We start from the raw sequence: 13,794 nt of genomic DNA on the forward strand, positions 1-13,794 counted from the left end.
CAAACGAAAACACAATATTTTATTTCATTTCGATAAAAAGTTCGCTCTTTGTATCTGAATATTCCTCTTTATAAAATTAATAATCATTCCTTGGCGAAAATAACAATGAATTTCAAGAAACAAGCTGATTCATCCTAGCGCAAGCGATATTACTCGGCAGATTTTCTTCTTTTTTCTTTTTTTTTTTTTTTGCTATTCTTTTACTACTAATTTGATGAAGAACGACGTTACAAAACCACGGGCCATATCGAATACAGCTTCTATACAGCAGCGATTCGCTGAATAAATTCGAAATAGCGCAAAAGCAGGATATCTGGTGGATTTTCTGTTTTGTATGTATTTTTATCTTTCTCTTTTCATGGTAGCTTTTACAACTGTGACCGGCGCTTAATATTATGATGTTTCTGGGCTTTTTATCCGTGCGTCCAACTCTTTCATTATTTTGAAAAATACGTAGATTCGAATTTCAGATAATTCTCAGGCTTTTTAAAATAGCAGCGAGCGCGTGTAATAGGTAAAAACGAGAGGCATAATTATAATATTTTTATTTCTCGAAAAAATATGTCAGAAAATTTGTTTCCCCCAGAAAGCAAAGGATACTGCAAATTTTTGAACGAGAATGTAAATGATCTGAAAATATCTTGACCGTTACAGTTCAAAGGGGAATTCCAATTTTAACTTTTAGTTTCGTAAAAGGCAAAGTTTGCTAATTCGAGCATATGGTAATAGAAATATAATAACATTTGGCGGCGATTTAAACGAAATTTGAAACACAAGAAGGATGAAATAGTATTGTATTTCATTTATTTTTATTGTCGCGGATATTCGTTCGATGCTTTATGAAATATTCACCGATGAAAATCGTACGGCCATTACGTGAAATGCATTTGTACGTTTTTCAAAAAAGGCAATACGTTGCCTATAATCGCGAATACCATCGATATATTATACGTAAACGCGTGGATCGAGTTCCAATTACGCCCAGATATATATATATATATTTTTTTTTTCAACTACATTCTATTCCCTTGTATGGATGTAGAACTGCTCTCCCGAAACATCGATCAGAGTTTAATGCATTGTATTAAACTTTTAAATTCAATTACATTATAAGGAACGTGCCAGTAAGGAGAAAACACGAAGCTACTTCTTTTCCAATTCTTGTGTCGTTTGACATTCTTTTACGCAAAAGGTGCTCCAATAAAATCCTTACAAAATTGAAACGCTCACAACTTGTATCACTGGCATCTTTTTTTTTCTTATATTAGATTGTCCGAAAAGTTTCTTTCGTTTTATAAAGAAATAATAGACGCACGATGTTTTTTGTTTTATATTAGTTTATTGAATTACGCAGGAACATAATAATAGAAATAGAACGAAACGTGAAATAATATAAAACAAAAATTATTGTTCATCTATTATCACCTTATGCAACGAAAGAAACTTTTCGGACAACCTAATATTTGTCCACTTTTTTTCTAAATTAGATCGCACCTTTGTATCGTTTGTATAAAAATATCGAGATTACTCGAAGATCATAATATAACTGTGTATCACTGTATCCATTTTCATATGTCTTACATAAGGGTAGCATGGAAAATATAAAGTTTCATTGAAAAAAAATAAGAAGGATCTTGATGAAATTGGATCCTACGAACCTATACCTATTATAAGTATAATCCACGAGTTGCTTGGACACATCAGATTCATAAGTTGCAAACTAAACACACGTGACGATATTACAAATATATTTTTTTTTTTAATTCATTTAATTCGAGACTTACGATTAAAACTCATGTGACTTTTCACATATCAGAAACAGCGTGTCTTTTGTAACGGAAATAAAAAAGAAAAGGTCCTCGATAATCTCATTTAGAAGATATTTACTTGGAAATAATTCACGTAGCTCACCGACGATTATAATTTTTCCCGAGATAACAAAATCGACTAGGAGTTACTCGTATCTACCGATATTATTTCACAAAGCAATCCAAGGATTTACCAAGCAACCATCTAGAACGACGCGGCCTTTCATCTCCAACGTCATCGAATCGTTTCATCCAGAAAAGGTTTGCCCTCGACTCGCTCAGAAGGACGAAGTGAATCGTCAGCTCGTCGTAGAGGAAACGAGCCCGCAAGCACGGCCGACACACATTTTCAGTTCAGAGAAGAAAAGCACACCCGACACAGAAAATCGATTTAGACGTTTCACAAAAGCTGATTCGCCTTGATCCGTTTGCCGGACGGTCTCTTTCCATACGTCGGACAACTCGATCTTTTTCTACCCATATTTCCTTCCCCGCCACGCCTTTCTATGCAAGTTACGTGTATTCCCACGAGGAGAAAACGTTAAAATGTTATAGTCGGCGGAAGAGGTATACGAGAGATCGTGAATTATCGCGTGTATTGCAAGAAACGAGAAATTGGTTACATAAAAAGAAAAAAATGATTTCAATGGGTATTTTTGATAGATTCGATACAATCAGAATAATAAGCACGCGTGTTTACGAATAGAATGAAATTTGTAAACGAGGATTTATATCCAGAAGAAAACAGTTGGAAATCGATAAATTTACAAACGATCGTGTAATCATATAACTGTGCCATTTATCAGTCACCTTATCTGTGCACAATAGAATATGTTAATAATCTCGACTAGCCAGGATTTTACTTTTTAAAATTCCAACTATTAAACCCATCAAAATGTTCAATTTTATAAATTTGATAACAATGCATTTTTTGGACAGGTTTAGATAACTTTCAGTCAAATTTTGTCTTAAATTCTACAAAAAGAAAAAGCTGAGAGATAGTTACTAGTCGAAATCTCGAGCCCCTTATCTTCCACAAAATGTTTCAAATTATTTATTTCGGTCCTGGAAACACGTAAACTTTAAATTCTGTCTAATTTTACGACCATACTATTACATCTTTTGTACCAACTATAGCAGAGGGAACCGCATTCGCCACCGGTTTATTCTATGAGTTTGCAGATATATACATCATTTTCATTGTACCACTATATTCTCCACGCCACGCTCCTATCTTTCTTTTCTTTTTTCATTTTCCTCTCTCGTAAGAAAAGAAACACATTCTTTTTGTTCTTTAATCGACCTTGACCGTGCTTTGCTCGATAGCCACACGACAATGGCGCGTCTGAACGCGTTCTTCGAGCTCGATGCCAAACGAGACGTTCGAATCGACTTGATAAATCACGTACCTCGATTCGAAGCAGCGTATTCAGCGAAAAACGAAAGAATTGGTAGCCAGCGCGGTTGGAAACTACGTAAATCATCTTAAGTGATTTTAATGACGTAGAAGAGAAAATTGGTCGGATTAGGTTCGTTTGCCGGTTCGTGGTTACAAGTTGTACGCTTCATTCGTTTTAGGTGCTTTGACCAATTATGTCTAGACTCGTCGGACCCTAAATATGGTTGCCACCTACGGTAAATGGAAGCCGAGGATGCGTGGTCTTCTTTTTCAAAGCGATACGAGCTTGCTTGGAAAAATAAGTTGGAAAATTCGAAAGCGAATGCACGGTCGTTAGTAAAGAAATAAATGATCGATCAGCAGACTGTGGATATTTTTAGGAATTCGTATTTTTGCGAGTATAATTAAAACAAAATGAGAATTAGGTAGAAAATTATTTTATCTACCAAATGTTATAAGAAGCAATATATTTTAGACGTTTTATATATTTTTGCATATCGCGTGAATTTCCTGTATATTTTTGCATCCTCGATCTTCTCGTAAATGCATGAAAATTCGCAATCTATCGATTAGCGCGGTTTTCGAAGGTGAATTTGCTCTCGTCCTTTGAATCGAAATACTTTCGCGTTTCTTTTTCCCCATAAATATGAAAATTTAATACAAATTCAAACCTGAATCAATGTTTTTTTTTGGTCATATAATGCACAGCTGTTTCGAAATCGATTAGTTTTCCATTTTTAAAAGCTGCTTCGATCTTGCAAAAAATACTTCGAAAACTAATTGCCTCTCAATGTTTCGTTGGAAATTCGCATTTGTTATCTTTTTGTTTTTAACGAAAAGCTTCTCAAGAAGAACGAAGGTAACAGAAGGATGGTTTACATCTTTTAAAATTTGTAAAGCTTTTTGGGGCGATGAAAGAACCGCTGGATCCGAAATGACAAAAGGACCGTAACAAAAATGATACGTCGAAGATAAACTGGAGTATAAGGACGGAGGAATAATACATGTGTAAACATAACTTCCGAATATCAATCCACAAAATAAACATTGCAAAGGTGACGAAAAAATAAAGCTGACCCTATACAATGAATCAATCTATCGGATGCTTGTATTGCTGTATGCTATTCGAAAACGTAAATATTACGTGGTAGCTGTTGTAAACAGCACCAGAATAACATTTGCCGTCGAGAGTCGAGTTTTAAATAAAACTATGACATATGTACATGCCTTTACATATTTCACAAGGCCCGATACAAATTTAATAAATTCCACGCATACGACAAATAACTTTAACGAATGAAGGATCGGGAATTATAGTCAGTCAATCATCCATCGCTACTTTTCACGAGACGATGTTGTACGTTTATTATTAGAAGAAATTTATTATATTACGAAACACATCATGAAATATATTAGAAATATATTTAAAAAATTCCAAAATATATTCAAGAATCAGCTTATAAGTTAATTAATTATAAAACTTAAGGGATGATGCTTCTAAGAGTTGGAATAATAAAAAAAAAAAATTCCATAACCCACAACTTACGTATACCTCGTCAATTCGCTAATATTATTAATTCGTGAATAATTTCGCAAGAGAACCCTAATCTTGATATATCATTGAAACTGACGAATATCGGACCGAAAGCGAAGATTTTAATGTTTTCCCATGAAAGCGTCGGCCACAGAGTGAAATAATTAAGTGACGGAGTATCTTTGGCGGGATAGCGGGTGAAAGGAGTCGCGTTGCTTGTCCTGGTGGTATCCAGGGCTGGAATGGTGGCTCGCCATGAATTCCAATTTACACGATTAATTGTAACGAAACTAAGCTTCTACGACCCGCAATTCTCCGCGGAAAACATTTCTTAATTGAAAACTCGCCGTCAGCCTAGCGGAACAGCCTGCCATTTCATTTTTCTGCAATTATCGTGAACCGAGACCAGAATAAATTACCGGAATTCTTGTCTATTTTAAGTACCGGCTACGGAAAGTACGGACGATCGATTTGTATTATACACACTTGACTTTAACACAACCATTTGCAACGCTGTAACCTCGTCTAATAATCGAAAAGTAATGATATACGCATTGGCAAATCATAATTTATTACAAAATAGCTCAAATAGTCGAATAGATACTCTCACGACTAACTGTATCTTCTAAATATCTTCCCGATGATATACAGGGTTGTTGGTAACTGATGGTACAAGCGGAAAGGGGGTGGTTCTACGCGAAAAAAGAAGTCGAAAATATAGAATAAAAATTTTTTTTTTTAATTTTTCCATCGAGACAACGATCTACAGTGAGATCCGTTATAACGAGACGTGATAAAGTGCACGCGTACCGAGCGAAAATTCAAAGTCGATTTTCTCGAAAACGAAGCCTCAAACGAAAAATTGTTATTCTATATTTTCGACTTCTTTTTTCGCGTAGAATCACCCCTTTTCCGCTTGTACTACCAGTTACCAACCACCCAGTATAGACAAATTATATCGAGAAATTTGTCTATTGGGTTGGCAACTAAATGATTGCTGATTTTGTCAATACCACGCATTGATGTAGTTGTAGATTATATTTCCTATGATTTTGTCAATGCGTGGTATAGACAAAATCCGCAATCATTTAGTTGCCAACCCAATAACTTCAAATACCATCTCTCTCTCTCTCTCTCTCTCTCTCGCTCTCTCTGATACGAAACGGTCATCGCGACAGTCTTTCGACAATACACACATAGGAAATATAATCTACACCGTTAGGTGCAACCGGATAATGCGTTTCTTTCCACCTCTGAACACGAAACCGCGCGAAACCATGTCGAGCACGACCAAGTGTACACCGCATCGGCGATTAATCACAAACAAGGGGATGGTTATGGTGGGACACGAAAATAGCCGGGAATGGCGTGCATAATTCGGTGGAAAAGGGGGCCACGCAAATATTTGCATCTATTTTACACACCATCGATGCTACTGAATTTTGGATGCGCGCTATTTTTAGCGGAATAGGCCGTGTGTGTCGATCTATTCTTTAGTAGCCCGTGGTCGCATGCGCCCCGTTTCCTTGCCGCAAGCCTTCATTTAGTAATATCGAGAGTCTTGATTCGAAACGCCAAACAAAAGCGAAAGAACACGAATCGATATTAGACGGAAGGACACCGATTTATGCAAGCCGCGAGATTTGCATTCGAAAGTCGGGTAAAATTAGTTTTCTAGCTAAGTCTCGTTTAATTGGTGTAATTTGTTACTCCGACAGGCATAAATAACAACTTATTAAGAGGAAAGAGTAATATTTTAAGTTTCTTTTATTATTTACTTTCTGGTAAACGTTAAACTATTGCATAAAGCTATTTAATAAGAAAAAGCACACTTTTTGGATAGTAATTACCGTTATTTCTATAATTTTCTGAAGGAAATATTCATTTTTTATCTTGGAAATTTAGAGCTCGCGCGAACGGTTATATTTACGTACGAATCTACGTTCTGATTTTGCGTAAGATAATTATCATCATGTTCAGACGCTTCGTGTCCTTATTAGAGAATAATTCTGCATTTCTTCATTTAACAAAAGGTTTTCGAGAGATATTGAAATTTGAGAAGATTGTATCAGAAACAAAAATCTCTTCTGAAATATCGCATTCTCAAGAGATGTTAATATTAACGCTAATTTCCTAAAATCTTTCATAATAGCTTCGATAGCTTCAATAAACATTATTTTGCCATCTTTTGTGTTCCGCATTTTTCATAAATAAAGTATGTCGAAAAAAGAAGAAAACATCTCAAAAGATACATACACAAAAAAAAACTGAGTAGAACAACGTTACTAAATGAATCAACTATCAGCTTCCGAAATATTTACGTACAATATTACTTCAACCATGTAACCTATGAAAAAGAAAAGACTGGCCACTACATACGTGTATTACCTCTCGCTGTTCAATTTTCCCTAGAAACAAAAAATATAAAAATCTCTAGAATCGACTTCAAACTACGTTTTCGATATAGACAGCGTATGCGACGCATCAAGTGCTCTAGCCGTCCCTGTGATGCGATTGGTGCCAATTAAACAGTCTCGTTGGACCGACTACGAGTGCACTTGGTACGAGTAACGCGACAACTTTGTAAAAAAACGCGACGAATGGCCGCGCCGATGATGGTAGGCGACGGTAGGTGTATAATTCACAAAGCGTGGAGAACGTTCACGACTTTCACGACACGATTAATTTACATTGCTGTGGAAGAGGACGGAGGGGAGGGGGGGATGGCGGGATGGAACGGCTCGGCAGCGTGAGCTCTTGACGCGAGAAGAAAGAAAACCGGCGAAACTCGTTGCAACGACGAGGATTGCAATCAAAGACAATCCTTTGTTGATTAATTAGCCGCCGGTGGAAGTTTATGATAATAGTCGATGGAACGACCATACGAGGGGAATAAAGTTAATAAATACATTTAAATACCTATAACGCGAAGTACGTACTATCGATCAACGATCGATCTACGATGTTTCAACTGTTTCAACATTGGAATCCCTACTACGGTAGTCAAATTGGCAGATTCATAATTTTTTCAGTAATCTCGTACATTTATATGTATATGATAAATGTTTAAAGATAAATTATTAAAGATTTACGTATACAATATTTTGTACAATATGCGGGGAAAGATCTTACGTCCTTTTCAGTATGTGGTATCTCTTCCTAACACCTTTCACTCCGATTTCTTTAATAGGAATAATTACCGCGCGGGATTTACTTTCGACATTTAGTCGAACGTGCCTAAATCTTAGTTCTAAGTTTTCAACGAAATACATAGCTCCTAGTAAAACAAGTTAGAGGAAACAGATAAAGTATAATAAAAAAACAAAAGAGATACGTATATCGCTAGTGCGAGGGTGTACAGTGTATATTGTATATCCGTTATTTAATCGAGGAAAAAGGCGGCCGATAGGCGCGAAGTGGCATCTCATTGATCCAGCTATAATTTTACGCATTGATGGTCGAATGGCCGTGACTTAGTGAATAAAAGTACGACTAAGTAAAACGTAGCTGTACGATGGTTATCGAACGGTAACTGGAGATTGCGTTGGATGCGAAGGATAAAGGAGAAAGAGGAGGCGGAAGGGTGCGGTAGACATATTAGAGCAAGTGACAAGAGACTCACCTTGTCTGAGGGTATGTTGCGCGAACTCATCGTAGATGGTGGCGAAGGGTGGTCGCAGGAAATCCAGAGGCCGTCCGTAATTTGACCCAAAGGTGACTTTCCGAATGGCACAGGTATTCAACAAACTGATGACAGCAATGAAAAGCCAGTGTGCGACGCACTTACTCGATGAAAACACACTCACGCACAGCTCACTATTCCGGGACCATTTCGGCCCGAGCCTTCCGCTGCCCGATCACACACTCCGACACCTGTCGTTACTTGTACATGTCGGGCGAAAAGTATTTGGGTAACATCTTGCGGATAATACACGGATAATACGCTCTGTAGTTTGCACCGCACGCACCCACCGTCCCAGTCTCAGAGCCAAACACATAAAATGGCGATCCTGAGACGATGCAGCCTTCTGGGGAAGCTTCGGTCACAGAGTACGCGATTGCACTAGTCACACTCGTTGGACGTTCGTGACAGGTGGCAGTGGGAGAAGCGCCAGTAGCGCCACTCCCGATGTATACCTGTACTACATCTGTAAAATTAAATTTAGGAGAACTATGCGAACGAGACTTGTGAAAAACATGTGGAAAATCATAAATTGAAAACTATTTTTACGTATTATTTTCATCGTACTGATATTGTTGTAATATTGCAGAACTGAGGTTTTAGTAATTGTGATTCCATCTGTTGAGAATAAATCAATCGATAATGAATCATTTTAATTTTATTGTGGATAGTACTTTACACTAGTTTGCATTAATGTTACGATATAACCTCTTCCGTTGTATTGCGAGCGTTAAAATTTTGACAGTTTCCGAATGATAGATTGTATTCTACTGTTGCAGCGTTAGTTCGCATGTATAACATTGTAAATTATGTATAAAAGTAGAAACTCAGTGTGTATCTGACGCACAATGAAATTACTGTGATAAGCAGTTTATGAAAGTATTTTAAAAAATGTCCGCAATTATAGATGATAAAGTGGTTGCAGGAGCGAAATCCGCAAACATTGTTAAAGAAGACCCCATTGTAGCATTGACGGTATACACACCGTTTTAATAACAGAACTTAAACAATTAATTGATTTAGTTATATTTTTTCCTTTATTGATGTGCAGAAAATAACCTTTTTCCTCCGTTTCCTTGTAATTTAGCAAACGAGCTTTAATATTTATAGAAAGATATGATTTCATCGTTAAATTTACGTTTAACTTTATTTTCTATTTCTGTGACGCTTATTTATGTATTTATTTTAGGAAAAAGTAAATGCATTATATTTTTTTCGAGATCACTATTTTGAAAATCATTCTATCGAAGAAGCCATTAAAAAGAATGGTGATGTAGAAAAAGAAATGAAAGATACTTTAAGTAAACTCGATGAATGTAAAGGATATGAAATTGATGGATCACGAGCAAAATATTATTACCTAAAAGGAAAAGCTTTAAATGTTACAGAACGTTTTATACCACAAGCAGAAGAGTTATTAACAAAAGCAGTAAAATTAGAACCTAACTTAGTAGAAGCATGGAATGAATTAGGAGAATGTTATTGGAAAAACGATGATATTCAGCAAGCAAAAAATTGTTTTGTTGGAGCTCTACGCCATGTAAAATTTCTTTTCTTATTCTTATCCATTACCATCTTCCTGCTTTATAATTGTGTAATGTATAATTGAAATGCAATAATAAATATTGTAGGGTAGGAATAAAGTATCTTTAAGAAATTTATCGATGGTACTCAGACAAGAACCAGTCCCTAATACTGAACAACGAATACAAAATATACAGAAGGGAGTGGAATATGCTAAGGAAGCAGTCAGTCTTGATACATCAGATGGTATTTCTTGGGCAATCTTAGGAAATGCTTATTTGTCTTCCTTTTTTACAATAGCACAAAATCCTGCAACTTTACGACTTTGCATGTCAGCTTATACACAAGCAGTAAGTTAGATTATGACAATTTTAAACTTTCATCGTTGGCTGGCAATAAACATATTGAAATTGTTTTTAGGAAAAAGATATTGTAGCAGGAAGTAATCCTGATTTATTTCACAATAAGGCAGTGGTAAGCATTTTATTATCTCCAATACAATATCAATGAACTTCAATTTCTGGTATTCATATAAATAAATTACAACAATAGGCCTTAAAGTATCAAGAAGAATATAGTTTAGCATTAAAATCTTTTGAGAGGGCAATACTACTAGATCCAGTATGGGAAACACCTCATAACAAAAGGGATGAATTGTTACAATATTTAAAAGATGTACAAAATTCAGTAAATAATAATGGAAGAGTAAAACCAAAAAGATTGTACCAAATGATAAGGGTATCTAAATTTTTTAAATAATATATTTGTTTTTATAATGACAATGTAATTTCAAGATGTGTTTCATTTTATAAGATTCTATAAACTTAATACATGATGCTGGTACCTATACATATTTATAGGTTTCTGATTAAATGTAGGCATTGGATGTTAAACATTTGGGACCATACAAAGGTGGCTCTTTCACATCTGGCCAAAAGACTGTAAAATTAGATTTAGTATTACTTAAAGACCTAGTCCTTGGGTTAAATCCAGAAAAAGTTATATTTGGGAAAGTAGTATGTTGGATACAAGACACCGATTGTGTACCTTTGTAAGTCTGTTTTTCAGTTTCCTTACTTTAATTACAACAAACCAAGGATTGTAATTTATGATCATGATTAACAAGTACGTATCCAATATTTTAGCGCGTTTTGTCTCGTGGACGAAGAAAAAATGTGTATTGCTGTAACAGTATACAATCTTGCTAAAGGTCGTGGAGTAACCGTAGGAGATTCTGTTGCTATACCTGAACCATGTGTGATTCATCATAAGTTTTCTTATCTCGATAACGTTAGTATTATTGTACTGATATATATGCTTCTTTTAAAATTAACGGTTATACAACTATATACTTTTTCAGGATTTTGACTTCAAATCTATACGCGTCGAAACTCCAGTTATATTGGTTGTTAATGGAAGAAAATTAGGTAGAGAGCAACAAGCATCTGCAAAATTGCACACCTTTAAAAAGACCGATTGAACTTAATGCACAAATGTTCGTTCACGAATTTATAGCGAAACGTAGCTAGTGATGAGATTTCCTTTTATCTCGACTTTAAATCAATATCACTGTTAATAGACATTGTGATATTCGAATTTTGAATCTAAGTATTAATATAGTATATGAATAGAATTGAATAATCTTACCACAGTCAATATTTCTGGAGATAGGTCAATCCACTTACAATTGTTGCGCATTTCTTTAGAAGAATGTCATGCAAGTTAGAAACGATGAAATTTAAAAAAGAAACCTGTCTTTTTACACAGAACTTCGTTCATAAGTATCGTTATATTTTGTTTGTAATATGTTAATTCGCAGAGAAGCTTGAAGAATCCGAATTCATCGATTTATATAAAATTTTGTATATACATAATAAAACGCAGTTCATTTAAATGATTGTATCTTGTAGAATTTTAATCGCACTCCTGGATGCGATTTAATAAGCAATAGAAACTTTTACATATAGTGTATCTACAAAATTTTATAAGAACAGGTGAGTACGCATTCTTCAAGTTTCTTTTGTCAGCTCAAAAGTCAGTTCCAGAATATAGAATATATAATCGAATTTAGTATAAAAATATTAATTTTCACAATACACCTAGGTGTAGTTTTAATCTTCAATCAAATAATTTTCTTTTAAAAAACATTTAAACGTTCTGGAATTTTTTAATGAATTTTTTACGTTTATTGTTATAGTTCTTTAAGAGGAAAGACAAAAGATAAGCAAGCATAAAAATAAGATATAATAACATTTAATGCTTAACAAGATCAAATAAACTGACTTTTTCTATAAGTTCTATTCATCAGTCGTTCCATCGTGCCAATAAAATAACTTTTGCTTGTTTGTACGAAACATACAAACTAATCATTCTTTTATACTCGAATACTCATATCGATTCATTTCGATTAAAAAAAAAGAAACGGTAACGTCCATAAGTTCGTAAAGATAGAACGTATTATAAAATACACAATGCGTAGATTTATTTTTAAAAACATCGGTTTATGAAAGTTCGAACACGCTCGAGAAGAAAATCAACGCGAAAAAGAAGAAAAAAGGTCACGAGTTCTGTTTCTGCGTTTGTCGCTACGCCCTTGAAGAGCTTAAACGGGAACGCAACATAAATTTATTAAACCGGTATCAAAAGCGAAACGACAAACATGGAAGCAGGACGTCGCGCATTTTTCAGTCACTTTTACGAAAATTGCTTGTGATGTACATATATATTTAAAACGTTTGTATAAAAATGTTTTCTATTATCGATTATAATATAATAAATACTTATTTAATAATAATATAGTAGTTGGGCGTTTCTCTATGAAAACCTAGCATCCGTTTGACGGAGAAACAATAGTGAACTTCCAGCGGACCGTGACTAACGACTCTTCGAGCACTAGGAATCGTTTCACAACGACGAATGATCGTTTCACGTCGAAGTCATCGGCCGACGTCTTCTAAATTAAATACGTACGCGTAAACGCGTGGTCTTCCACGTACAGATCATACCGATACGTAATTTTACGTAAGTGAAACGGAGGTGTATCAATGTTCTCCTTTCGGGACATGTCTCGTTCTACTTCACATGTTCACCTCCCATAACTTAAAGTAATTGTCGATCACCTCAAGGAACCACTCACGTCGTTGAGGATCTTTGAAGATCGGCGCGAGCGTCTTCAGTTGAAGCTGTAGTAACGCTTCGTTCTCCAACAAACCGTCCAATTGCTTTAGCAACATCGCATCACCATGTAATTTCAGCAAGCTGGCATACGAGAAAATGTAGTATTGGTTTCGAAGCCGTTCTACCGCCCAAGCCTCGACGGTGCGGTTTCCGCTCGCTGCTTGTATCGAGCCCATGTGCTCCGCGTACCACGGCGAAAAATAGTTGCTCAACTCGATATTCGATAAATCTGCTACACCACGAGTCTTTAGCCGCTCTTTGATACGTAGATATGCTTGTTGAGTATACACGAACACCTAGAAGGAATAAAAACACTTTTAAAATTTTAAGGTAGGTACATATAATTTAGCACAAGGCATCAAGGAATCAAGGAAAGGTGAAAAAGGTAAATCTACATAGAGAAAGTACTTGTATATAATTGCAGACTTTTCAGATTATCAATATTTTTTACAGTGCAACTTAAAAACTTTTATTAAAATATTACAGAAAAGAAAGTTAAGTCGTTGACGAACAAATTTTATTGCCATCTTCTAATTTATTTTTCCCTGAAGCATCACTAGCCTTCTGCTTCCTCACACCATATCCTGTATAAGACACGTAGCATTTACGTTTGTAATTATCTAGATAATCAACGAATTAACGATGGCCACTTATTTTTACATATCCTGTT

The 13,794-nt window shown here is 35.4% G+C and overlaps 3 protein-coding genes across 4 annotated transcripts in view; 1 reads left to right on the plus strand and 2 right to left on the minus strand.

Annotated features, from left to right (window-relative positions):
- Positions 1 to 8,804, minus strand: part of UBL3 (ubiquitin like 3) — a 112,322-nt gene extending 103,518 nt beyond the window's left edge. Inside the window, exon 1 of the mRNA XM_033345474.2 lies at positions 8,364 to 8,804. Within this exon, the coding sequence (XP_033201365.1) occupies positions 8,364 to 8,393 (30 nt within the window). The 5' untranslated portion in view covers positions 8,394 to 8,804. The remainder of the gene's footprint in view (positions 1 to 8,363) is intronic.
- A 94-nt stretch (positions 8,805 to 8,898) lies between these two features.
- On the plus strand, positions 8,899 to 12,741 carry LOC117163305 (tetratricopeptide repeat protein 5). Its single transcript, XM_033345471.2, has 8 exons — positions 8,899 to 9,398; positions 9,613 to 9,963; positions 10,055 to 10,297; positions 10,368 to 10,421; positions 10,500 to 10,685; positions 10,826 to 10,998; positions 11,093 to 11,237; positions 11,308 to 12,741. Exons 1-8 carry the CDS (start codon positions 9,315 to 9,317, stop codon positions 11,425 to 11,427), a joined length of 1,356 nt encoding a protein of 451 aa, XP_033201362.1. The 5' UTR covers positions 8,899 to 9,314; the 3' UTR covers positions 11,428 to 12,741.
- tsl (membrane-attack complex domain containing protein torso-like) overlaps positions 10,416 to 13,794 on the minus strand; it is a 34,527-nt gene continuing 31,148 nt past the window's right edge. For both annotated transcript variants that reach the window (XM_033345472.2, XM_033345473.2), the window contains exon 3: positions 10,416 to 13,420. In XM_033345472.2, coding sequence (XP_033201363.1) covers positions 13,025 to 13,420 — 396 coding nt within the window. In that variant the 3' untranslated portion in view covers positions 10,416 to 13,024. The remainder of the gene's footprint in view (positions 13,421 to 13,794) is intronic.

The sequence above is a fragment of the Bombus vancouverensis genome, chromosome 2 (genome assembly GCF_051014615.1).
Source record: "Bombus vancouverensis nearcticus chromosome 2, iyBomVanc1_principal, whole genome shotgun sequence".
Classification (NCBI taxonomy): domain Eukaryota; kingdom Metazoa; phylum Arthropoda; class Insecta; order Hymenoptera; family Apidae; genus Bombus; species Bombus vancouverensis.